This window comes from Gossypium hirsutum, chromosome D08, assembly GCF_007990345.1.
Source record: "Gossypium hirsutum isolate 1008001.06 chromosome D08, Gossypium_hirsutum_v2.1, whole genome shotgun sequence".
NCBI classification, from domain to species: domain Eukaryota; kingdom Viridiplantae; phylum Streptophyta; class Magnoliopsida; order Malvales; family Malvaceae; genus Gossypium; species Gossypium hirsutum.
Window position 1 is genome coordinate 22674248 of NC_053444.1, and position 25064 is coordinate 22699311.

Consider the following 25064-nt stretch of genomic DNA (forward strand, 5'->3'; position numbering starts at 1 on the left):
ACATGCATAACGTCTTTTTTATCCCTCGAGGCCTTAGAAACACTTTAGAAACGATCCAGGACTAAATCGAAAACATTTAGAACTACATGGAAAAAGATAGAAAAATTCATATTACGGAGGTCACACAGCTGTGTGGGTATTCGAAGTAGGGATACACGACCGTGTCCCAGCCCGTGTCTGTACCCGTGTAACTCTCTAACTTGGGTCACACGGCCAAGCCACACGCCCGTATGACAAGCCGTGTAACTCTTGAAATGCAACTTATAAAAACCTATAGGGGACACCCGCCTGTGCCGCGTGACCGTGTGTCACACACGGTTGAGACACACGCTCGTGTCTTAGGTCATGTGTACGAGAATCTAGCCATTTCCAAGCCATTTCATTCACCCTAAACATGCTCACACATACAAACCATTTGTACCTATTTCAAACATTCAAAAAAGTACCTAAAACATGCATAATGTAGTTAAATCAATATGACATCTATCCATACAACCAATATGTGTTAAAGGCACCTCAAACACAACAATCAAATTTGGCTAAACATTTGTTAAATTTAGCCATAAATCAATCAACCAATTGAACAGCGTATATACTAAATTTACCATAATTTTCACATATCATTTTCATACTCATAACCACCAATATGACCATTCAGACAACTCAATCAATACCTCAACAACTTAGCCATATGCCAACACAACCAAAGCTACCAAAACTAGCCATTTAACAACTCAATGCGGTATCTCCTTCCATACCACACCAACATTTCATAGCGTACCTTTATATTCATCATTTCAACTGTCATCATTTAAGTACTTAGATACCAAACTAACAACCATTAAAGTATCATACATAAATGTCAACATAAAAACTATTTTATCACTTAAAATAGCATATTTAGAAGCCAAACATAATGGCTAATTTCATCAGACAAAGACATCTATACATGCCATTATAACCATGACTCAAAATTATGAAAATCTACTGATATAGCCAATGGATAGTGTGATGAATCTCCGACTAGCTTCCAACCCGATTGAGTTTTCGATAATCTGTAAAGTAAGAGAAAGACAACCACATAAGCAATAAATGCTTAGTAAGCTTGAATAAACTTAAACATAATATTCCATTTTAAATATGAACTTTATAAGTCATAAATAAACCTATACCAATGCTTCAAGATTTATCAAACTATATAACTATCATCTCACAAATGAATATATTCATTAACTTCCCAAATACTTTCCATTTATAACATAATAAGGTTTTATAAGCTGAATTACATAATCATCAACCTTTTCTTAAAACGGTGAATTATTTCATTTACTTGCTTACCATTCCATTTACTTAGCATAAGCTTTATTACGTTATCAATTTGCGAATTAGTGTATCTATTTACAACATAAGTAAATTCCTTCCTTACAAGTAAGTCCTTAACTCAAAAATTCTTTTTATTTCATCATATTTCATCATATCTATTAACTTATCATTTCAATATCTATTCTCACCCTTTTCATTTGCATAACTCACAAGACATAAGCATAAACATCAACCATAACCACAAGCTAGTGCATTTTAACATAACCCTTTCACATTTAACTAATAATAATTTTGTAATTCATCATTCATCTCAAACTTTCCTATAAACATGTTATTCAAGAATCTCTTAATTTCACTAAACAAGATTAAAACTAAATGAATAAATTAATCATACATGTTATACGTTTACGAAGCACTTATAGGCTTAGTATTGAAAACGATTCATCGTATGCTTCATGTACTATAATAATTCAACCCAAACTCATTTATATATGTATATAAACATAAATCTATAACCAAATAATCATCAATATAACGATACTCACATATGATCAAGTAATTCATTGAACATTTAACATTTAACATTTCTAATATCTTAACTATAAATTAGCCTTTAACATTAAAATAATTTTATAAATTCCATTCACAATTAGCCCAACGAACTAGTAACTTAACTTGGATACTCGGGTAACTACACCACACCAAAGGCATCATAGATGCATAACAGGGGCGTCGAAATGCAGACAGGGCCACAAATGTGCAAACAAGGGCACCGTAGTGCGAATAGAGACACTGAAGTTTATACAGGGGCACCGAAGTGCAAATCCCGTACAAGCACGCATTCTAACCCTACTGGCATGCCAATCGTATCCTAGTGATTACTATGTTCAACCGGGCATTTCATGTAATCCATTTCCTTTAAACATATTTATCATTTAAGGGCACTTCATCGTTTCCGTACACATGATATAACTTCAATACATATATTCATACTGGCAATGTGACATCACAAAGATTAACATCATATATTAATCACTTTCATATTTCTCAATACACATGTTGTAAGAATTCATAATCATGTTGAAATCGCATATATATCATATCTCATATTCAATAGTTTTCTAATAAATCCTTTTTCACATTATATTCAGTTATAATATTTCGAGTTTCAGCTCACATTTTAAACATAATATATAAGTATATACATTCATGAATCAGCATTAACATTATTTATATTTATAGGCATGTACAATTCTATACCTACGAGCTTACCTGGCTAAATTACAGAAATGTCAAAGTACAAGGGCTTTTTGGAAATTTTTCATTCTCCTCGATTTTTCCACCCAATCTTGATCTAAATTAATAATTTCATTAAATATATTAATTTAGACAGTAAAACAATGTATTTTATTCAATTTAGTCATTTTTTGAAATTTTTACAAAATTACCCCTAAATTTTTACTTTTATTCAATTTAGTCCCTAAGAATAAAACATGCAAATTAACCATTTTTAACCAAAATTGATCCCAGAAGAATACTTATGCTATCCAATACAGCCCATTCATGCAACAATTTCACAAAAAATCCTTGTATTTTTACTATTTTAACAATTTAGTCCCTAATCGACAAATTCATCAAAAATTACTTAATAAAATATTTTTAAATAAGAAATAATATTTTAAATTCATCATTTAACATCTAAAATCATAAGGTTCAACAATGGTAACATTAAAAATCTTTAATAGTTTCAAAATGCAGGTACGGGTTAGTTGGACCTAATTGCAACGATATCAAAAACATAAAAATTATTAAAAATGGAGCCAATATAACATACCATGCAATAGGAAACCATCATGGCCGAACCTAACTTAAAACCTCCATGGAAATTCGGTTCTTTGAGGAAGAAACTAAAAAGATGACAACCAATTAACCTTTTGTTTTTTTTTATTTTAATTTAATAAACCAAATTACCATTTTAACCTTGGTTAATAAATAATTAAAACACCAATTTCATGCCCATAACTGTCTACTAACTCCTTAAATGGTCTAATTACCATTTAAGCCTCGTTTCCTTTATTCAATAAGCCATTTAATCACTCAAATCAAATAGTGATCAAATTTTACATCTTTTACGATTTAGTCTTTTTTAATTAATTAACTATCGAAACGTTAAAATTTTTCAATGAAAATTTAATACCACCTTAATGACACTCCGTAAATACTTATAAAAATATTTATGTCTCGTTTTATAGAAACGAGGTCCCGATACCTCATTTTCTAAACCCACTTGACCTCAGGGTCTTACTACTTGAACTTATTAAATCATTTAAATAACAAAAATCACTATATAAAAAACCTTTTTAAAACCATGTTTGACTCATAAATATTAAACAATAATATTTATGAACTTACTCGTCAGATTTGGTGGCCCCGAAATTACTGTTTCCAACACCACTGAAAAACGGTTGTTACATATCATTAAGGAGACCATATCTAGCCACATCTAAGTCCACTATTGACTTAGAAAATAATAAATTAATCATGAAAATCAATTGTCAGACTAAATTATTTACCACCAACAAAATGAGGGTAACAGAGGAAAGTCTTGGGAAAACATTTTATAAAATATTTGTAAATTTCCCTAACTACCTTGATCTAGGAAGGGTATTCTCTGTTATTGGTGTAGGAAGAAAAGGAAAGTTTCGAAAGCAAGAAAAGATGAGTATGGTAGCGTGGCATGACGGATGTTGGAACAAAAAGATAGAAAATCGATAAAAAATGCATCCATGTACAAGCTAGTGGAGGTGGCGTATGATTCCGACAGCAACACTTGATAATTGACAAACACTTTATTAATTTTGTTGTAAATTTTTGTAAAGTTGATTTTGAATACATTTGAATAGCAGTAGGACTAAGTAAGATAAATTAGGATTTAAAATAGTGTAAGGATAGGATATTTGAATCGAATACCTTGAAATTCAAGAAAAAGGGATAAAATAGGGCCGATATCACAACACGGCCCCTCTGTGTCTCAATACCAAAGCCAGACTTAAAATATTTTAAAAATCCAGTAAATGTCGCGACACGGGTACCTAATGTCGCGACATCAAAGACAGTAGCCCCAAATTTCACAATTTAAAAGTGTATCGCGACATCGAACCCCGATGTCACAACACCGCTATAATTTTTTTAGGGTTGGCTCGACTTGTTGTGTAACTCGTTGACCTAAATTTTACCTGGTTTCCAAAACCTTTTCTAACTCTAAAACCTCTTAAACTCTTCAACATCAAAAACCCCTTTTCTCCTTTTTGTTTTCTCTATTGTTGCATTCGTGACAAACTCATCAATGGAATAAAAAGTAACTGATGTAACAAGGTTAAGAGTTCCTTTCTTCAAATTTTACTGTTACATTACTTGCTTATTTCTTAAATTTTTAGTTCACTAGTCAAATAGTTTTGAAAATGTCTCTTAGGAAAGCTAGGTGAACTAATGAGCAGGAGGCACCGCTGGTTGCGAATCCTTCTAACTTTTCAAACCCAAACGTCAACAATTTTTTCTTTAAAATTCAAGGGAAGAAGTTCATACAAGAGAGGGGTTTCGAACCATCGGTGCTCTTGGGTAAGGAGATATGGCCATTGGTCTGATACCATAGGTGGGAGCATTTTTGCATAACCCCTAAAGACCCCACTATAATCTCGATAGTACAGGAGTTTTATGCATCATTTAGGGGCAAGGAGTTTAGGAGACCATACGATGCTATCTAGGAAAAGGTACTCATACGGGGCATAGATGTGCATGTCACACCTAGGGAAATTTGTGAATTCTATAATACTCCGTATTATGAATAAGATTTTTTTTGAAAATAGTGATTTAAAATATTTGAAGGATATTAATATGGATAACATTATAAACTATTTAACAGAGAGTACGGGTAAATGGAAGCATTTCCCTAGCACTAATATTCTCAGTTCTTTTAATCAAACGATTATGTTTCCTATTGCAAAAATGTGGATGCATTTTTTTGCACCCAAATTGCACCTACTTTAAATGTTTCTAATGCAAATACTTTTTGACTAGTTTTGTTATATGTTGTTTTGCGGAAAAAAAAAATAAGTATGTGTCGGGACATGGATCTACCACTACATGAAGAGGTGCATTAGTGGCCAGAAGGTAGGGGTTTTCCTCCCTCACTTAGTGACAACCTTGTGTAAAAAGGTCAGAGTTCCAATGCCTAGAACAGAATAGTTCATAAAGCCATCCAAGAGTCTAATCGGAGATTCACTATACACACAGTATACGGAGCTTCAAAGAAAAAAATACAGGGATTTGAACAAATGGCAAAAGGAAAAGATGGACGTCCCAGTGTCACTAAAAAGAAAAGAAAAACCAACATCTCGGAAAGAGTTAGAGGGAAACAACATCCTGGATATGGAACGGATGATAAGGTGGATGCAAGAAATGGGTCCAATTGGATAAGAATTTGCAAGGCAAAATGCTATGCGAATACCAAATTTGCCACCAAACAAATATGGCTCAATGAATTTCAATCATAGATCCAAGGAGAAAGGAAGTGAAGAGGACAATGGAAGTGAGGAAGAGGCAATGGAGAAAAATTCCCAAGAAAAGGATTATGGCAATTATGAGGTGGCATTTCATTAGCAACAATTCACGCAAAAAGAGCCAATCATCTGCAACCAACCCAGCATGCACATTCATCAGGTGGAAACTCCTCTTGAGGCCACGTCTCAGGCAGAGGGAAAGCTTCGATGGAAGAAGGGGCAATCGCCTCATTTTGATGATTAAAAGATGATTTTTCATTTTTGGGTTTGTAAAATAATTAATTAGGATGATTTTCAATTTTCTTGTTCTAGATTAAGAGTAGGAGTAACAATAGTTTATATATATGTTTTTGTTCTAAATTTTCTATGTAGGAACCCTATACGAGGAAAGCAAAAAAAGTACAAGTGTAAATAAACAAGGAAGGAAACACCCACCATAAGACTACGACAATGTCACGATCAATCAAGTAACTTCATTCCTTATCTACTTAAGGGTTGCACATTAGGGACAATGTGCTATCTAAAGTGTAGGTAGGGTAATATAGGAAATTTCACTTTTATTTTTATGCTTTTTGTTCTTTTATTTTTCTCGTCCAAAGTGTGCTTGAGCGTGTCGAAATACAAGTGATTGGTTAGGAGCATGTATATAGGTTGATTGTATTTACTGTAAATTTGGTATGATAGTGAATGGATTTAAAATTTCAATTATTAGACTACTAGGTTCTATATATTACATTGTAAATAGGCGTTAAGTAATTGAATATACCAAATAATAGAGATAATATAGGGAAATGAGCATGTTAGTGTGAATGATAAATGGTTAGAATTGTGATTGCTTGATCGATTCAATTTGTGAATTGAGATACCTATGGATGGCTTAAGGCATTGTTTGGTACAACCTAGAGCCAAAAAAGCCAACCTTATTCATCAATATTTAGTACCCATATTTGAGCTAGAAAACCCTTCCTGATGAACCTTTGTACAACACCCGAGCCAAAACATAACTTGTACTTACCATTTTTCTTTGGCCCTTGAAATGCACGAATTTAGACATCTGACCATGCATATTGAGAGATAGGTAGAGACATAATGGTGGTTTTGTAAAATCAGAGTGAAATAGGAAGGAGTAGTGTAATATAGTGATTATAGGTCTAGCTAAAATGTGCGAAACAAAAGAAAATTACAAAAAAAGTCAAAACGTGTAGAAAAAGTATTTGAATAATGAAAAAGCATTGTAAGTGAGACATGTTGAAAAGTCAAAAGTGACTCAAAACAATGTCAAAAAATTAGAAAACTCAATCATTAATGCACAAATACTAGTATGTTGATCATAGTTACTTTATCATGTTGTGTCTTCCTACATGGAGAAATAAGACGATGAGCAGGAAAGGTTCATTGAGGGGGAGAATGGGGTACAATACGATGTGCCAAACAAATTTCGTGCTTGAAATTATTTTGATGTTCCTTGCTCTTGAATTCCATATCAACCTTAAGCCTCAAAACGTTACAAGCCGAAAAGTCCTATGTGACCTAGGTAAATCAATTTGTGAACGAACATTGTATTGAGAGGTTGCAAAAATAATTATTTGTCTTCTGCTAGTATAATCAAATTACATATATGATTTCTTGATGGATCAATATATTTGAGGACATGGTTGCTCATATACTTTATAATATACTGAACTTAGATGTTTGAACTTGAGAGTGGTAAGTCGTCTCCATATCATGTGAAAACTACGTGTAATTATGATTATTCCTATTTATGTCGTTTCGAAACTCATCTTTGTATCATACTTGCTTTTATATTTTTTGTTTTTATGTTTTCTTGCTTAAGGGGAAGCAATGACTTAAGTGTAGGGGAGTTTGATCTATCGCAATTCATTGTAGCATATTAAACCATTTTTCGTACTTAAGAAGCTCGCATCAAAACAATTTAGTTATGTTGTTACTTAAATTTCATCTTTAGTTCATCAATAATAAAAAGAGTAATTTGAGCCATTTATATGACTTTAGGGGCCAAAATAAGACTAAAGGAAGGCTAACGTATTTGATGAGTGTGCAGGACATCATTCGGAGCCTTGTGAACACGAGACTAGCCATAATGTTGCAACGCAGAATGTCGATGTTGTAACACCCCTAACCTGTCTCCATCGCTGGATTAGGGTTACGGAGTATTACGATACAAATCAAAACATTTAATTTCAAACTAAAACAATTATAAATATTACATAGTAACATTCCTTAATTTATTTAATCAAGGTAAAAATACACTTATGAGCCTTAAATCGAGCCTACGAGGCTCGAAAAATAGTTTGGGAACCTTCAGGGATCATTTTGTTATAAATAAAAAAAGATTGGAAATTTTGAAAAATTTTTAAAACAAGGGTCAGACGACCGTGTGGCCAACTATGTGACAAACCCTGTAACTTTCGAAATAGTTGCACACAGTCGTGTCATACATCGTGTGCTAGACTGTGTAACATTCGAAATACCTTCATACGGCCATGTCACAAGCCTTGTGCTATGTTCAATTCGATGTTGGGTCACACGGTCATGTCGCAAGCTGTGTCCTAGACTATGTAACTCACTGACTTGAAACACACGGCCGGGCAAAAAGACCATGTGTAGCACAAAGCCGTGTGATAGCCCGTGTGCCCTTACTTTTTCCTTCAAATGCAAGCTTACCAAAACGTGCTGACTTGAACATCAAACAACTCATTTACCATTAATTAAACCTATTCAAAAGACACTTAAACAAGCCTGAAACATGCTAAATTCATCCAACCTAAATGCCTAATCAATGTGCCTTCATTGATGCCACAATTCAACTAACAAACTCAATTCACATATAACACCAAACTAATTTACATTCAAGTTCATACATAAAACTCATGCCAAACTTACCATTTCTTCTCTCATTCAAACATATACATTCATTCCATAACCTCAAACGCCTATATAAGACTTATACAAAGTGACCAACTAACGTGACATGAACATAAACACATTCAAGGTAATACTAAACATAGCCATCATTCATCACATTCACAATTATCACATAATTTACAATCAAACATCTACCAATTTCACCTATTACATGCCATATAACCCAAAAGTTAACTTCAAAAGCTACAAAAATGTGATTGGATAGTGTGATTGTAACACCCCTAACCCTTCTCCGTCACCGAATTAGGGTTACAGAGCATTACCAATCAAATCATAACCAATAATGACCTTGAGAAATAATTAATTAATTAAAAAATAAAATTCAAACTAATACTTATTCATGGCATAGACATGGTTACATACCTTAATTTGAGCTTACGAGGACATAAAAATAAGTTGGGAACATCAAGGGACCAACTTGAAACAAATCAGAAAATTTTAGAAAAATAGAAAATTTTGAAAACAGGGGTCACACAGCCGTTTGGCCAAGCCGTGTCACAAAGCCCAAACTGTGTGAGTATTTAAAGTATGGGACACACAACTGTGTCCCAAAACCTATGTTTGCCTATGTGGGTATTCGAAATAAGATCACATAGCCATGTAAAAAATGCACCTAAAATAATATTGACACACGGCCATGTGGGGTGACCGCATGTGACACATGGCTGTGTAACAGCCCATGTCCCAGGTCGTGTGCTACATAGCACAAATTCTTATACACCAAGACACACTATTCCCTAATGCATTCATATGACCAAAACATATTCAAATACACTCAAAAACATACCAAATCAACCATCTTATAATACCTAACCAATATGCCAACAAAGGCACCACAATTCACATATCAAACTTAATCCAATTCAACATCTCAAGATCATTCACTCTACATAACTAAAACATACCAAAACCATTTCAAACATACATATCATTCAACCATGATTTACCTATCATCACATAGGCCTACATAAGTGTTCAACAACACACCTATTTACCATTATCTACAAACCATAAATTAAAAACATTAAGGCATACACAAGCTTGGCACCACACAAACATATCAAATTTCCAAGTTAACAATCAAGCCCTATTACATACCGAAATCTACCAAAATGATGATTGGATAGTGTGATCGTGCTCCGACGCGATTCCAACCAATTAAGCTTCTGATGATCTACAAAATAACGAAAAACAACTATATAAGTAACTAGCTCTTAGTAAGCTCGTATAAAGGAAACTTAAACTTACCGAACATAAAATGATTAAACCATTCAAACATTGCTCGTTAGATCATATGGATATTTTTCTTTCCTATCCACAACACTTCACATAGTTAGCAGATACATTTAAGAACATATCAACCAATGAAACATGGCACATATCATGAAAAAGATTTCGATATATAAATCATCTATCAGATAATCCAATTGTTACCTTTTCAATCCAATTACACATATTACATTTTCCATTCCATATTCTCAATAACATAGCTAATTTAGTATATGTACCTTTTCATTTTAAATCTTAATTGCCTGTTGAATCAAATAGCATAACATCGGACACTTGAGAAATGCTCATACAAAGTGTGCTTTTACATGTAACTATAACCGTCTCTATAATGCTCACAAGAGCTATGGTTTAGGATGTTATCTACACGATACTGCTCACACAAGTTGTCAAGAATCTGCAACAAATGTAGGACCTCAACCATCGATAGGACATCTAAGAATAGCACCCAAAATTGTATAATCCCTAATGACATGTCATTTGTATCCTAAGTATTCACAAAATTCAAACGGGACTATTAAACCATCCAATATCCAAAACATCGTATTATTATCAATTTATATTATACCTAGCTTAACATTAATTAACATACAATCAAAACATCAATTAATAAGTTTAATACTTATACGAAGTTACCTCCACAAAAATAATTGCAAAAACAAAGTCGACAACTAATCTGACACTTTAGCTTTTCCTCAGTTTAGATTTGTTTGGTTCGTTTCTTGATCTAAATAGTAATTTTCATTCAGTTAAACCATTCAAATAACTTAATATAATTAATTCAACTTATAACCCTTATCAATAGGAAACTTACAAAATTAACCCCAATGTTTTACCTTTTTTGTAATTTAGTCCCTAAAACTGAAACTTGCAATTTAACCACTTTTAATTAAAATTCATGCTAGTAGATTTTCCCTTAGTCTTATAACAGCCAATATTTTTCCTCATTTTACACAATTTACATTGAATTTTACTATTTCAACAATTTAATTCCTAAACATTAAAATCATTAAAATTCACTTAACCGAATACTTTTATTTAACTATCAAATTCAATAATATATTAATTAAAATAAAAAATACTTCAAACTCATTCATATCAAGTCCCTATACTTTTAATAATTTTACAAATTGACCCAGACTACCTAGATTAAGCTAAAATGACTTTAAAAACATGAAAATCATTAAAAACAATATCAAAATCACTTACACGCAAACCAATATAGCTTAGACGAATGTTCCTTAGGTTTTACCAAGGCTTTTCAGTTCCAAAACAAAAAAGAAAAGGAAGAAAACGATAATAATAGGTTTTGTCATCTTTTGTTTTAATTACTAATTTACCAATTTACAAAATTAACCTTTAGAAATAATCAAAATTTTCACCAAAAACCAAGCCACAATTGTCCACTATATTTTAACTTGGCAAATTTACCAATCTGAACCCTTAATTCTTGTGTTAAATCAATTTAATGCAAATAAACCTATAGATATTAACTTTTGCATCTTTTACAATTCAGTCCTTTTTACTCAATTAACTATCTAAACATTAAAATTCTAAATCAAAATTTCAATAGACCTATATAATCATTCTGTTAGTACTTAATAAAAAAATTTACAGGCTCAATTTATAAAAACGAGGTCCCGATACCTCATTTTTCAAAACCACTTGACTTAAGGGATTAACCACTTAAACTTTGACTATACGACCAATCAAAAAAAATTTATTAAATCAAAAATTCAATAATATTATACTTAACTCATAAATATTAATTAATAATATTTACGAACTTTGTCGTTAGATTTGTGGTCCTGAAACCACTATTTTCGACACTACTAAAAATAGATTGTTATAGCTCTCCTCCTTAGGAAAATTTCATCCTCAAAATTTCTCACCTGAAAATAGTTTTGACTACTGTGTTCTGAAGGACTCTTCAATTTTCCAACTTAAATCTTTCCCAACAAACTTTTTTTCGCTCCATTCTGACTAGTATAACGAAGTTCTACATTTCTGTCCGTGAAAAGCTTTAAACGGTATCATTTTAATACAAGACTGATAGTTGTTATTATAAACAAATCCAACCAACGGTAAACATTTTCCCAATTGCCCTTGAACTTGATGATATAAAACTGTATTATGTCTTCAAGAATCTAAATTTCTCGTTCCAACTGACCGTCTACTTGCGTCATAGCTTCGTGAAATTTACTCTAGAATCTTGAAGTAAAACTCATATACATACAACTCAACTAGCTTTTAAAGTGAGTAACATGTTCTGACTAGAATAAAATGAGCTAATTTCATCAGCCTGATAATAACAATTTATTTCAAGTCTTCCTTTCTCATCGTCAAAGGTAATTACAAATTCAAAATCTACCATGACTCACTCTCGTTCCCATTTAGAAATTATTACACACTGTAATAATTCAAAAAACAACTTGATATTTAGCTTTGACCTAGTTACATATCAGACATCTCGATAAAACTCTAAAATTTCACGTTTTGTTCCTGAGCACCAGTAACTCTATCTCAAGCCATTATACATTTTGTCTCTATCTGGTTTAGATCAAATAGATGATGCTATGAACCTCGTGTAAGATGTCCTATAAAATCCCAGAATTATTCAGCACACACTTTCGAATATATTTCTTTGCATCTCATAAATTCTCTGGAGAATTAACGGTTTAACCCTCGATTCTGTAATAATCAACCAACATAATTCAAGGTCATCAGAGTGAAGCATTACGGTAAATAATGAATTCCTCTCTAAACTTAGGATGAAATAGTTTGTCTGAGTTAACTAAGCAAATTCAACGATTTCCTATAATAGCTTCATCATCAGTTGTACAATTAGAAATTCCTAATGAATTGCCTGTCGAGATATGGCTAAAAACTCGTATCATCAAATTCATAAATGCTGCAAAGGTATAAATTAATTAGTAAAGCTTCACTAAAACTCATAACATCTATAGCAGGTTTTAAACGTTATTTTCGACACATCCACATCTGTAACTCACAACTGATAATAACCAGATCAGTAATCTGTCTTCAAGAACACTGTAGAACTTTTTAACTAATCAAATAGGTCTTCAATACGAAGCAACGGAGGTTTATTCTTTATAGTGACTTTATTCAAATACTAGTAATCTATATACAAACTCATCAACCCGCCTTTCTTTTTCACAAAATAGTACAATTGTGCCCCAAAGTGTTATACTCTATCGAATAAAACATTCATCAATTAATTCTTACAACTGAGCTTTTAGTTCTTTTAATTTGGTTGGAGTTATTCCATACGAAGCAATCAAGATCAGAGCAGTCCCTAACACTAATTCTATATCAAACTTTACTTCTTATTTTGGTTGTAAACTCAAAAATTCCTAAAGGAAAACATCTATAAACTCGCAAATTGATTGTACTTGATCAACTTTCATTTTAGATACTCTGAAATTAAAGACATACGTATAAAAATACATCACAGCCTTTCCAGATCAATTTCTATACAGATATCACTGAAATCATACTCAAAACACAATCAAACTTAGCAGATTCAATAGAAATCAATTCATTTTCGTCAATAATTCATTATAGCATCATGAATAGTCGACCAATTCATTCCTAAAATAACGTCAAAATCATTAAAAGGCAGTAACATCAAATTATTAGGAAAGTCATAATCCTAAATTTTCAGTGGACACTATTAGCAAATCAAATTGTCTATCAATTAACTCAACCAGTAAACTCTTCTCAGTTACTAACATAGTACATATATATACAAATGTCTCAACCTAGAATCAATTAATACATATATTGTAATATCAAAGATAGAAAAGGTATCAGCAATATCATTAGGAGTGGAGGCCTCCTAGTGTATACGGATTGTATAAGTTCTTTTAGGAGCTTGAGCCTCAAATCAAACTGCTATGTCTCGGTCTTACTTCTACTAACTCCTGCGGTACCACTATTTCTTGGTCATCTGACTCTAGAAGAAATAACAATAAGTTTTTGCATTCTGGCCTCTATTTAATTGAGTTCGATTCGGGCAATCTTTCTTAAATTGATAAGGAAATCCACAAATAAAAAAGAATTTATCTTTCAAACTACACACTCTAGAGTGATTTCGGCCACAATGGTTGTATTCAGGTCTATTTACATTTCTAACACTACCTATAATGGTCACTGAAATTATCGGTGGTCTCATATTACTCTGTTTCATTCTATCTTTGACGTAAAACCTAGAGGGCACTGAAAATGGCTACTCGGTTCTTTCATTTTCTTTGGCGAGGAAGTAGAAAACGTTCTGGATACATTTCTTTTATTGGAGTCTCGAACCTTTGTCTCACTCTGTTTCTTATCGTAACAAATTTCTTCCATTTTCTAAGCCCGATCAAATAAAATTACGAACTAATGGGATTCCATTACACTCACAAGCATTTAATCTCATTATTCAATCCATTTTCTACACAAATGCACAATTAATTTTCAATTGGCTCCATCTTTTGAACATATTTACTAAGCTGAATAAACTCCTGCTCGTATTCCATAACTGATCTAATTCCCTACTTCAACTCAAGGAATTCCGTTTTCTTCTTCTCAAGATTTAATTTGCTAACATATTTCTTTTGCAATTCAATTCGAAAAAAACCCAATTAGCCCATTCTTTCGATACTACAGTAGTTAAAGTCGACTACCAGTGAAAAACCTCCTCTTATTACAGTGACACGACACATCTCAAATAATCTTCTAAAAACACAACATTGACTCTCAAATACACGTTAAACATATCACTCATCATATTAAGAGAAGTATTGTGAGCCTCTTCTCTAGGCTTTTGAAATCCTAGCACATTATGAACAGCCCCTTGATCGGAGGCTTGAACATTGCTCTCAACTTCATCAGAATTAACTCGGTTGGATGACATCTTTTATCTATATAAACAACAGAATTCACTTAAATCAGGAGATATGACACTATCACAGGTTATAAAATGGCATGTATTTCTAAACTCTATACATGATACGCTCAGTCTGATAATTGACTAAATCGTAGCTCTGATTCCACTAAATGTTACACCTCTAACCTATCTCCGTCATCAGATTAGGGTTACAGAGCATTACCAATCAAATCATAACTAATAATGACCTTTAGAAACAATTAATCAATTTTTAAAAAAAATTCAAACCAATATTTATTCATGGCATAAACATGGTTACGGACCTTAATTCGAGCTTACGGGGTCATAAAAATAACTTGGGAACATCCATGGACCAATTTGAAACAAATCAAGAAATTTTAGAAAACTTGGAAATATTTAAAAACAGGGGTCACACAACTGTGTGGCTAAGCCGTGTAAGTATTCGAAGTATGGGACACACGACCGTGTCTCATCCCATGTGTCTACTCGTGAGGGTATTCGAAATAGGGCCACACAGCCGTGTGTCAGACTGTGTGAAACCTACACCTAAAATAATATTTACATACGACCGTATGGGGTGACCGCTTGTGACACACGGTCGTGTGATTGCACGTGTCCCAGGTCATGTGCTACATAAGTTACCCCTAAAACAAGCCAAACCAAGCACTAATTGTTACACACCAAGACACGTTATTCTCTAATGCATTCATATGACCAAAACCCATTCAAACACACTCCAAAATATACCAAATCAACCATCTTATAAAACCTAACCAATATGCCAACAAAGACACCATAATTCACTTATCAAACTTAATCCAATTCAACATCTCAAAATCATCCACTCTACATAAATCAAACATACCAAAATCATTTCAAACTTACATATCATTCAAACATGATTTACCTATCATCACATGGGCATGCGTAAATGTTCAACAACACACCTATTTACCATTATTTACAAACCATCAATTAAAAACATTAAGGCATACACAAGCCTGGCACCACTCAAACATACCAAATTGCCAAGTTAACAATCAAGCACTATTACATATCATTTATAACCATATAACAAAAGAACCAAAATCTACCAAAATCATGATTGGATAGTGTGATCATACTTCAACGCGATTCCAACAAGTTGAGCTTTCGATAATCAACAAAATAATGAAAAATAACTATATAAGCAACTACTGCTTAGTAAGCTCATATAAAGGAGAATTAAACTTACCGAACATAAAACGATTAAACCATTCAAAAATTGCTCCTTAGATCCTATGGATATTTTCTTTCCTATCCACAACACTTCACATAGTTAGTAGATACATTTAATAACAAATCAACCAATGAAACATGACACATATCATGAAAAGGATTTCAATATATAAATCATCCATCACATAATCCATTTGCTACCTTTTCAATCCAATTACACATATTACATTTTCCATTCCATATTCTCAATAACATAGCGTATAAGTACCTTTTCGTTTTAAACCTTAATTGTTCGTTGAACCAAATAGAATAACATGATATACTTAAGAAATTATCACACAAAGTGTGTCTTTACATGTAACTGTAACCGTCTTTATAATGCTCACAGAAGTTGTGGGTCAGGATGTTAGCTACACGATGCTGCTCACACGAGATGTGGATAATCCGCAACAAATGCAAGACCTCAGTCACCGGTAGGACATCCAACACCAACACCTAAAACCACATAATCCCTAATGACATGTCATTTGTATCATAAGTATTCACAAGGTTCAAACAGGACTATTAAACCATCCAATATCCAAAACATCATACTATTATCAATTTAAATTATACCTAGCATAACATTAATTAACATACAATCAAAATATCAATTAATAAGTTTAATACTTATACAAACTTACCTTGACAAAAATAGTTGTAAAAACAAAGCCAATGACTTATCTGACACTTTAGCTTGTTTCTTGATCTAAATAATAATTTTAGTTCAATTAAATCATTCAAATAACTTAATATAACCAATTCAACTTATAACCTTTATCAATGGGAAATTTACAAAATTACCCCTAACATTTTATCTTTTTTGCAATTTAATCCCTAAACCCAAAACTTGCAATTTAACCACTTTTAATTAAAATTCATGCTAGTCGATTTTCCTTTGTCTTATAACAGCCCATATTTTTCCTCATTTCACACAATTTACATTAAATTTTACTATTTCAACAATTTAATCCTTAAACATTAAAATAATTAAAAATCACTTAACAAAATACTTTTGTTTAACTACCAACTTTAATAATCTATCAATTAAAATAAAAAAAAGCACTTCAAACTCATTCACAAAAAGTCCCTAGATTTTTAACAATTTTACAAATTGACCCCCGAACTAGCTAGATTAAGATAAAATGACTTCAAAAACATAAAAATCATTAAAAACGGGATCAAAAATATTTACATGCACACCAATATAGCTTAGTCAAATATTCCTTAGGTTTAACCATAGCTTTCTGATTCCAAATCAAAAAGAAAAGGAAGATGATAATAATAGGTTTTGTCATCTTTTGTTTTAATTACTAATTTACCAAATTACAAAATTAACCTTTAAAAATAATCGAAATTTTACCAAAAACCAAGCCACAACCGTCCACTATATTTTAGCTTGGAAAATTTACCAATTTGAACCATTAATTCATGTCTTAAATCAATTTAATGCAAATAAACCTATAGAGATTAACTTTTGCATCTTTTATAATTTAGTCCTTTTTACTTAATTAACTATCTAAAAATTAAAATTTCAGGCCAAAATTTCAATATACCTTGGTTTATAGAAACGAGGTCCTGATACCTCGTTTTCCAAAACCACTTAACTTAAGGGATTAACCACTTGAACTTAACTATACGACCATTCAACGAAATTTATTAAATCAAAATTTCAATAATATTATATTTGACTCATAAATATTAATTAATAATATTTACAAACTCTCTTATCAGATTTGTGGTCCAGAAACTACTATTTTCGACACCACTGAAAATGAGTTGTTATAGTGATCCTCAAGTTGATCCAATCGCCCAATTCCACAAAACGCTATCTACAAGGAAATAAGAAAATAAGACGAGTATGCCTCTATAGAGCTTAGTAAGTTCGATGATTAAAATGATAAAGATTATTGAAGTAAACATAGCAATTATAATAACAAAATTAATGGACAATGCTTCCTATCAACCATAACCAATAATAGGTGAGTATATATATAATAATGTACGAGTTATATTTTAATATAATCCTACGAGATCATTCAATATTAAACCACAATGCTATTAGGAAATTCATGAACAACCTTCAAACAATTCAATAACTAACCATTTAACACGAGATATTGCCTGATGAACGATATACGGATATGAGTACACATGTATCCATTCGAAACACACCAAGAGCTCAAACAAGCCAATCCAATCGAAAACAAGCCTTGACACCAAGTGCCTAGCCCATAGGCTAACATCCACCCCCGATAACATGTCAGAATCATTATAATGTAATATGATAGTTCGTAACAAATGCTGAACCCTAGTATACTCAATGTAAAAACAAAAATCAAGAATCACCGCCTCGTCACAAGTCAATCCCATACAACATGCACTACAAACTATTGTCATGCCAATCGTACTCTATCCTACATTCATCCGGCTCATGAGATATCATCACTAGACAATGTTCCAAACAATTTACTACTTCAATTCACACTAATTTAACATCGAACAATCAATTTAACATTTAGCAACCAATTCCGCATTCAATACATTTTAAAATATATTAAACTAAACCGAATGAACTTATTAGAGCTAAACTACAGAGTTTGTAAAAGTTCAAGGACTACTTAGCAACTTTCTTTTTTCCTTAGTTATCTACTTGTTCATGATCTATAAAATAGTTTATTTCACTTTATTAGCTTCAATTTTATGTATCATTCAATTTAATACATATTATTTTCTTTTTACAATGTTTTTACATTTCCCCTAAACTTTTACACTTTATACAATTTAATCCCTAAACCCAAAAATTACAAAATTAACCTTATTTGAACACAACCCATACCAGCCGAATATTTAGAGTCTCTATACAACCCTCTATTTAACATAATTTCACAACAATACTATGAAATTTTACCATTTAAATAATTTAGTCCTTTAACATTAAAATCAACAAAAATTACTTTACAAAATAGTCATATTCAACAACCAAGCTCAGAAATCCATCACAAACTTTCGCAAACACCTCAAACTCATCCATGACACATTCTAAAAAATTTAACAGTTTCAAAAACGGAAGTACAAGTTAGCTGGACCTAATTGCAACGATCTTAAAAATATAAAAATTACAAGAAAAGGGTGAAAATAGCTTACCATGCAAATATTTTAGCTTCATCGAAGCTTCCAATTTATGAATAGGGTGATTTGGTCATGGGAATGAAGAAATGAAGAAGATGGAAGCTTGTTTTTTTTTACTTTTTGTTTTATTAATATTTATTTTATTTTTTTAATAATTAACTAAAGCATAAAACATATAAAATGTAACAAATCTTAATGTTTAACCATCCATTTAGATTTATTAAGGTCTAATTACCATATAAATCCTCCCTCAATCACAATTAAGCTATTTAATCTATAAAATTCAATAGCGATTAAGTTTTACATCTTTTACGAATTAGTCTTTTTTCTTTAATTAACTATCTAAATGTTAAAATTTCTTAACCAAATTTTAATATGACTCTAAGGACCTTAATATTTACGAATAAAATTTCTTAACCAAATTTTAATACGACTTTAAGGACCTTAATATTTACGAATACACACATCGAAATTGTGGTCCCGAAACCATTGTTTCTAACATCACTAAAAACGGGTTGTTACAAATGCCACAACATAGTGAGCAGAGCACTCAAAAGAAGCAAATTGTTTTTAGTGTTGTGACATAGCCCTGTAATCAAGCCTCAGCTTGTAAACTGCCATCAGTGTCATGACATAAGCCAGAAGGTGTCGCAACACTGCCTTAACGAGGAGAATTAATGAGCCAAGGGCGTTTTGGTCTACACAACAAACTTTAATGCAAAAATGTCAACCGTATTAGGTCAATGGACAACGACCAACCCTAAGCCTATAAATAAATGACTCTAAACACCTCATAAACAATTTTTTATTCAAGTTTTAGCTGACGATTTCATTTAGTTTTAGTTTCAATTCTCTTTAGGTTATTTTGTACTTAAGTTTATTTTCATTTGTAATTCTATTGTAGTTTTTATTTTCTTTTGTCGGTGAAATTAATTTTTGGATCCATAAACTCTTCGCGAATTGTTGTTCACACAATTATCAATATATATCAGGATTCTTCTTAAACTCTATTCTTGATATATTATTTTTGTTTATTTTTTCAATCAAGTTTATGATGTTTATTAGATCCATGAGGAACTAATCATTTTATGGGAGATTAGTGAGTGGACGTGGGAGTAATTAACTTCTATGTAGGGTTTCTTAGTGAATCAGCTGGTTGGGATAGGAAGAACTTAAAACCCTAAGCATGACAAACCTAGGAAGTTATTTAGGTGGGAATAAACCCAAAATTGGTCCTATCCGTAAACACCTTATCCCAATCTGGTCTAGACTGTGAGGTCGAGAGATAAGTAATACAAAATATTTCCCAATAAGAGATTTTATGAGTGCAAGATTGGGTTATTACCCTTTGTATACCTGGCGTAGTATTTGGAGTGCCCAAAAATTGCTGAAGCAAGGCATAAGATGGAAAGTTGGCAATGGAGCATTAGTTAATATATGAAACAACTTGTGGCTACCGGGTCCTAGTCAAGGAAAAGTGCAAACTCAGAACATCAACATAAATTATATGACTGTTTCAAATTTAATTGATATGGAAACTTTTACTTGGAAATCTGAAGTATTAAGGTCTTTATTTAATAATGAACAGGTGAGAAGGATATTGGCAGTCCCACTGACCAGTAGTACACAAACGGATGAAGCGGTATGGCAAAGAGACAGCACTGGTGTCTATACGAATAAAAGTGGGTATAAGTGACTATTTACAAAGGATTTGGATTTACTGGAAGATAATCTTACAACACATTCTACGCTACTAAAAGTTTTCTATACAATGATGTGGAATTTAAACATTCTAAGCAAAACCAGAATTCCAATATGGAGAATTGCCAATGGCTTTTTGCCTACATTACAAACATTCAAAGTAAGAAGGCTTGCAGTAGATAGTCTTTGTCCTGTTTGCCAAACTGAGGAGGAATCAGTAGAGCACTAGTTTCGAGAATGTTCGTTCACGCGACAAATCCTATAGGGGATCGATGTGGTATTCTCAACCACAAATGGGGAGCAAAGTTGGAAATGTTGGTTAGCATAAAAGTTCATAAATAGATCACTCTATGTGTAAAAGAATGGCTATCAGCTATTGGGCGTTAAGGTACAATCCAAACAAGGCATATCATGAGGGGGTAAGGAAACGGGTGCACGAAGTATTAGCTTTTATCAGTGCCTATATTTCAGAAATAGAGAAATTGGAAGATATAGCAGTACTAATACAAAACCCTAAAATTATTAAATGGGAGTAACCAGAAGATGATACTATTAAAGCAAACTTTGATGCTTCGTGCCAGTAATAGTCAAACAGATCAATCTCAGGATTTTAATAAGAAACGGTGAGGGATTAGTTATGGCAGCATGTACTTACCCGAATGAGCATGTGTTAAACTCAACCATGGTAGAAGCACAAGCATGTCTGCAAGTGGTAACCTTCACAGAGGAATTGGGTTTTAAAAAGGTTTTTGTGGAAAGGGACGCCTTAACTGTCATCAAGAGAGTAAAGGTTGTAGAGGAGGATAAATCGAATATTAGTAATCTAGTAAAGGAAATAAAAGAAAGGTTTTGCATATTTGATAAGATAGAATTTTGATATGTATCTCTTAAAGCTAATGAAGTTGCACATGCTTTGGCGACGGAGGGTAGGCGGTATGAAATCCCCAAATACTGGATAGAAGAAGCCCTAAAGAAAGTGGAAGATCTAGCAAATCAAGATCGGAGCGAGTTAGAAGGAGAAGGATAAAGAGTGAGATTTCTGAGGCTAGAGGAAATAGGACTTACTGGACTCCAATGAACTCAGGCTGATACAGAGGGAGTGGGTTGTCAACTAAAGCATACCTGAGATCAACAGAAAGAATAACGGTTCGCCTCTGGTGTTTACTGATGTAATGGTAGAGCCAACGAAATGGAGAGGAAGATAGTTCAATCCCTATTTTTTGTTGCTTTTCTTTTGACATTTTGGTTTGATTTTTAGGTCGGAGTTATCTCCATTTTTAGGTCGGAGCCAACGAAGGCACATAAAAAGCTGGTTGGTGAGCATGAGAATTATAACTTCATTTTATTAAAAAAAAAATCTTGTGTAAAGCCTTCCTCTGTTATATACAAAAAAAAAACATATGTTTTTGTGCCCAACATATATATTGGAATGATAAAAATTCAATATCGTTACATGATCAATTCAAGTTGAAATTTAATACAATATTGAGAGTAAAAAATAGTAATATTTAATACAATATAATTCATGCATTTAACAAAAATTTTAACTATTCTATTCCTCCTTAACCTAATATTTAAACCCGTTTAGAAAAAAAAACACTTGAACCCGCACTAATTCTATTTCGGTTCTTATTTAGGTCACCCACTCACCCACCTAGCTCTTCTTGCCCAACACTTCACTTAATGCCACAGGATATTTCAACATTAACTAGAGAGTAAATTTCAACATTAATTTAGGAGCAAATAGTTAATAGAAATGAATAAGCATATAAACGATCAAATATATAATATCCAAAATGTGGAGGAGAAAAACGGCTATACAATAAAAGATCCAATATGTAAAGCATAGACACTAAAACACAATGCAGAAAACAATAGGAAGCAAATACAGCAGCCCAGCCCATATCCAAAATCGGAAACTAAGAACAAAGATTAGCTCAAGGTTTCCAGGTCTGCTGCTGATAATAATTGTCTCTCCTATTGTTCCTGAAAGCGCAGCAGCCAACAGAGTAGACAATAATGAGGAAGATGAGGAACACAATGTTGACAATCGCCACCTTCTTCCAAGAACTCCTGAGGTTGTCTATGAATCCAGCCTTGCATGACTGGCAGTCGAAGCATAGAGTATTCAAGTTGTTATTCCATAAATTGCAGTCGGGATTGTTGGATTCCGCACTCCCTCTAGTCCAGTTTGTCGGTCCAACATACATGAATTGGCAGTCGTTTGATGGCTTACAGCAACCAGACTGCAATTATACATAAAAACAGAAGGCTTAGAACCAAAACACCCTCCATGACAGAATTATATTTAAATTTTCATAAGAAAAGTTAGGAGCCTTTTTTTCATCCAAAAGTTTGAACTAAATACAAGGGTTTAAAAAAGAAAAGAAAAAGTATTGATACCAGACAGCTTTATGCGTAATGCTTCAAATATTTCATAATTAAATAGTAACTTTATTGTATTTTAATTAACTTTCTTTGACTAAACTGAAATAAAACAAATTTGAAATCCTTGCACAAATTTCAAAAATAAATGACCAAAATTATTCAAATCGGTCTCTGGTTCAAATTCAAATTTTCAAGAAAAGGAAAGATTTTGAAAAATTACAGAATCGGAAATTAGATCCTCGAAACAAACCAATTGCTATGGATCAAATCAAGACGAGAAATAAAATCAATTAGACAAAGTAGAGAAAACTAAAACAAAAGCCCAGATCTCAGAAATCCAGAAAAAAGAATAGCATACCTGAACGGAAGACAAATGCGTCTGGGAAAACTCCGAGGCAGAAGTATTCAGATACTTATCGTGGAAATCAGTACAGACTTTACTATCAGCCAAACAGCTCTTAATCTTATTCCAGTTCTTCTGGCTAGTGACTCTCTTCTGTAACCAGTTGGAGTAATCACCAAGTCGGTATTCCTTGTACCCTTTCCCAGACAAAGCTTCTCCAGCACCTTTATTCGTCACCGCGAAAGCAAAGATGGTGAAGACGATGCCGAGCACGATGAGGAGGAACATGACGACTAGGTAAAGCCAGAGTAGCCAAGTGACGCGACAGCACGCGCCGATTAGTCCCGCAAGTGAGACAAGCATGAGGAAGACTCCGATTACGATAACGGGCTTGTCCAAAACCGTTCGCATTCCGTCACGCCTTCTCGACTAAGCCAGATGCCGGCTCCGAGGATGGGGATCGAGAGGAGGAAGGTTATGAAGTTGAGGATTCCAACAAGATTGTTGCTAAGGCGGAAGGCCATGGTTGCAAGCTTTGAGTTGGTTGTTTGGTTTTAGTTTGGACGATGAGAGAGGTTAAGGAAAGACGAAAACTGAATTTGGGGAGAAAGTGGAGTGGGGGAAGCGGGGATTTATAATTTTGGAGTATGAAGGGGAAAACTGGGGAGATAGAAATTGCAGAAGTTACCATGAAAGTTCCTCCCCCCTTGTGTCGTGTGGTTTATTTGAGCCAGGCTTATTGCAAATTTATTCTAACGCGCTTTACACGTTTTTTAAAGCCGGCGCGTGGATTTATACTCATACAAAGATTTACGCTCGAACCTATGTAGTTTTACATTATTCGATATTAACGATTAAGTAGATATTAGTCGACATAAGACTTAATAAATAAAATTTATTTTATGATATATTATTTTTTATTTTATTTTATGTACCATTCAATTTATATTATATGAAATTAAAATATTAAAAATGCGTTTAATTGATCATATTTAGAATTTTAACTAAAATTCTCAAAACAATTAATAAATATTAGAAATTTTATCACTTAAGTACGGTGTAGAAACCACAAATATAGAATATAAAATATGAGAATGTGCATAATAAATTTAAAATGTATAAAAAATACTAAAATAAAGCTTTTGTTAAGTGATAAATTAAAAATTTTATTAATGCAAATGGTTTGGATTCAAATCTCACTATATGTATGCTTTATTGA

General features: G+C 32.6%; 2 protein-coding genes across 34 annotated transcripts; both read right to left on the reverse strand.

The window, feature by feature from the left end:
• Nucleotides 1–649: 649 nt before the first annotated feature.
• On the reverse strand, nt 650–22450 carry LOC107909094 (uncharacterized). Of its 33 annotated transcripts, none has more exons than XM_016836585.2 (6): nt 22180–22450; nt 21770–22099; nt 21031–21081; nt 20770–20876; nt 9927–10002; nt 650–1055 (listed from the first exon to the last, which is right to left on the reverse strand). In XM_016836585.2, exons 2-6 carry the CDS (start codon nt 21813–21815, stop codon nt 1024–1026), a joined length of 312 nt encoding a protein of 103 aa, XP_016692074.2. In that variant the 5' UTR covers nt 21816–22099; nt 22180–22450; the 3' UTR covers nt 650–1023. The 33 variants fall into 33 exon arrangements, 20 of the variants coding, with proteins under 20 accessions (XP_016692074.2, XP_040955176.1, XP_016691990.2 ...); XR_005917228.1 differs by lacking the exon at nt 21031–21081 and having other exon boundaries at nt 699–1055; nt 20759–20800; nt 21770–21884; nt 22023–22099; XR_001687175.2 differs by lacking the exons at nt 650–1055; nt 21031–21081 and adding an exon at nt 16259–16737 and having other exon boundaries at nt 8082–10002; nt 20770–20800; nt 21770–21884; nt 22023–22099; nt 22237–22450.
• Nucleotides 22451–22877: 427 nt separating this feature from the next.
• On the reverse strand, nt 22878–24551 carry LOC107909086 (tetraspanin-8). The gene is given in 3 exon segments (XM_016836482.2): nt 22878–23360; nt 23861–24243; nt 24246–24551. Coding segments are annotated over 3 exon segments (816 nt in total). The 5' UTR covers nt 24370–24551; the 3' UTR covers nt 22878–23051.
• Nucleotides 24552–25064: the final 513 nt, after the last annotated feature.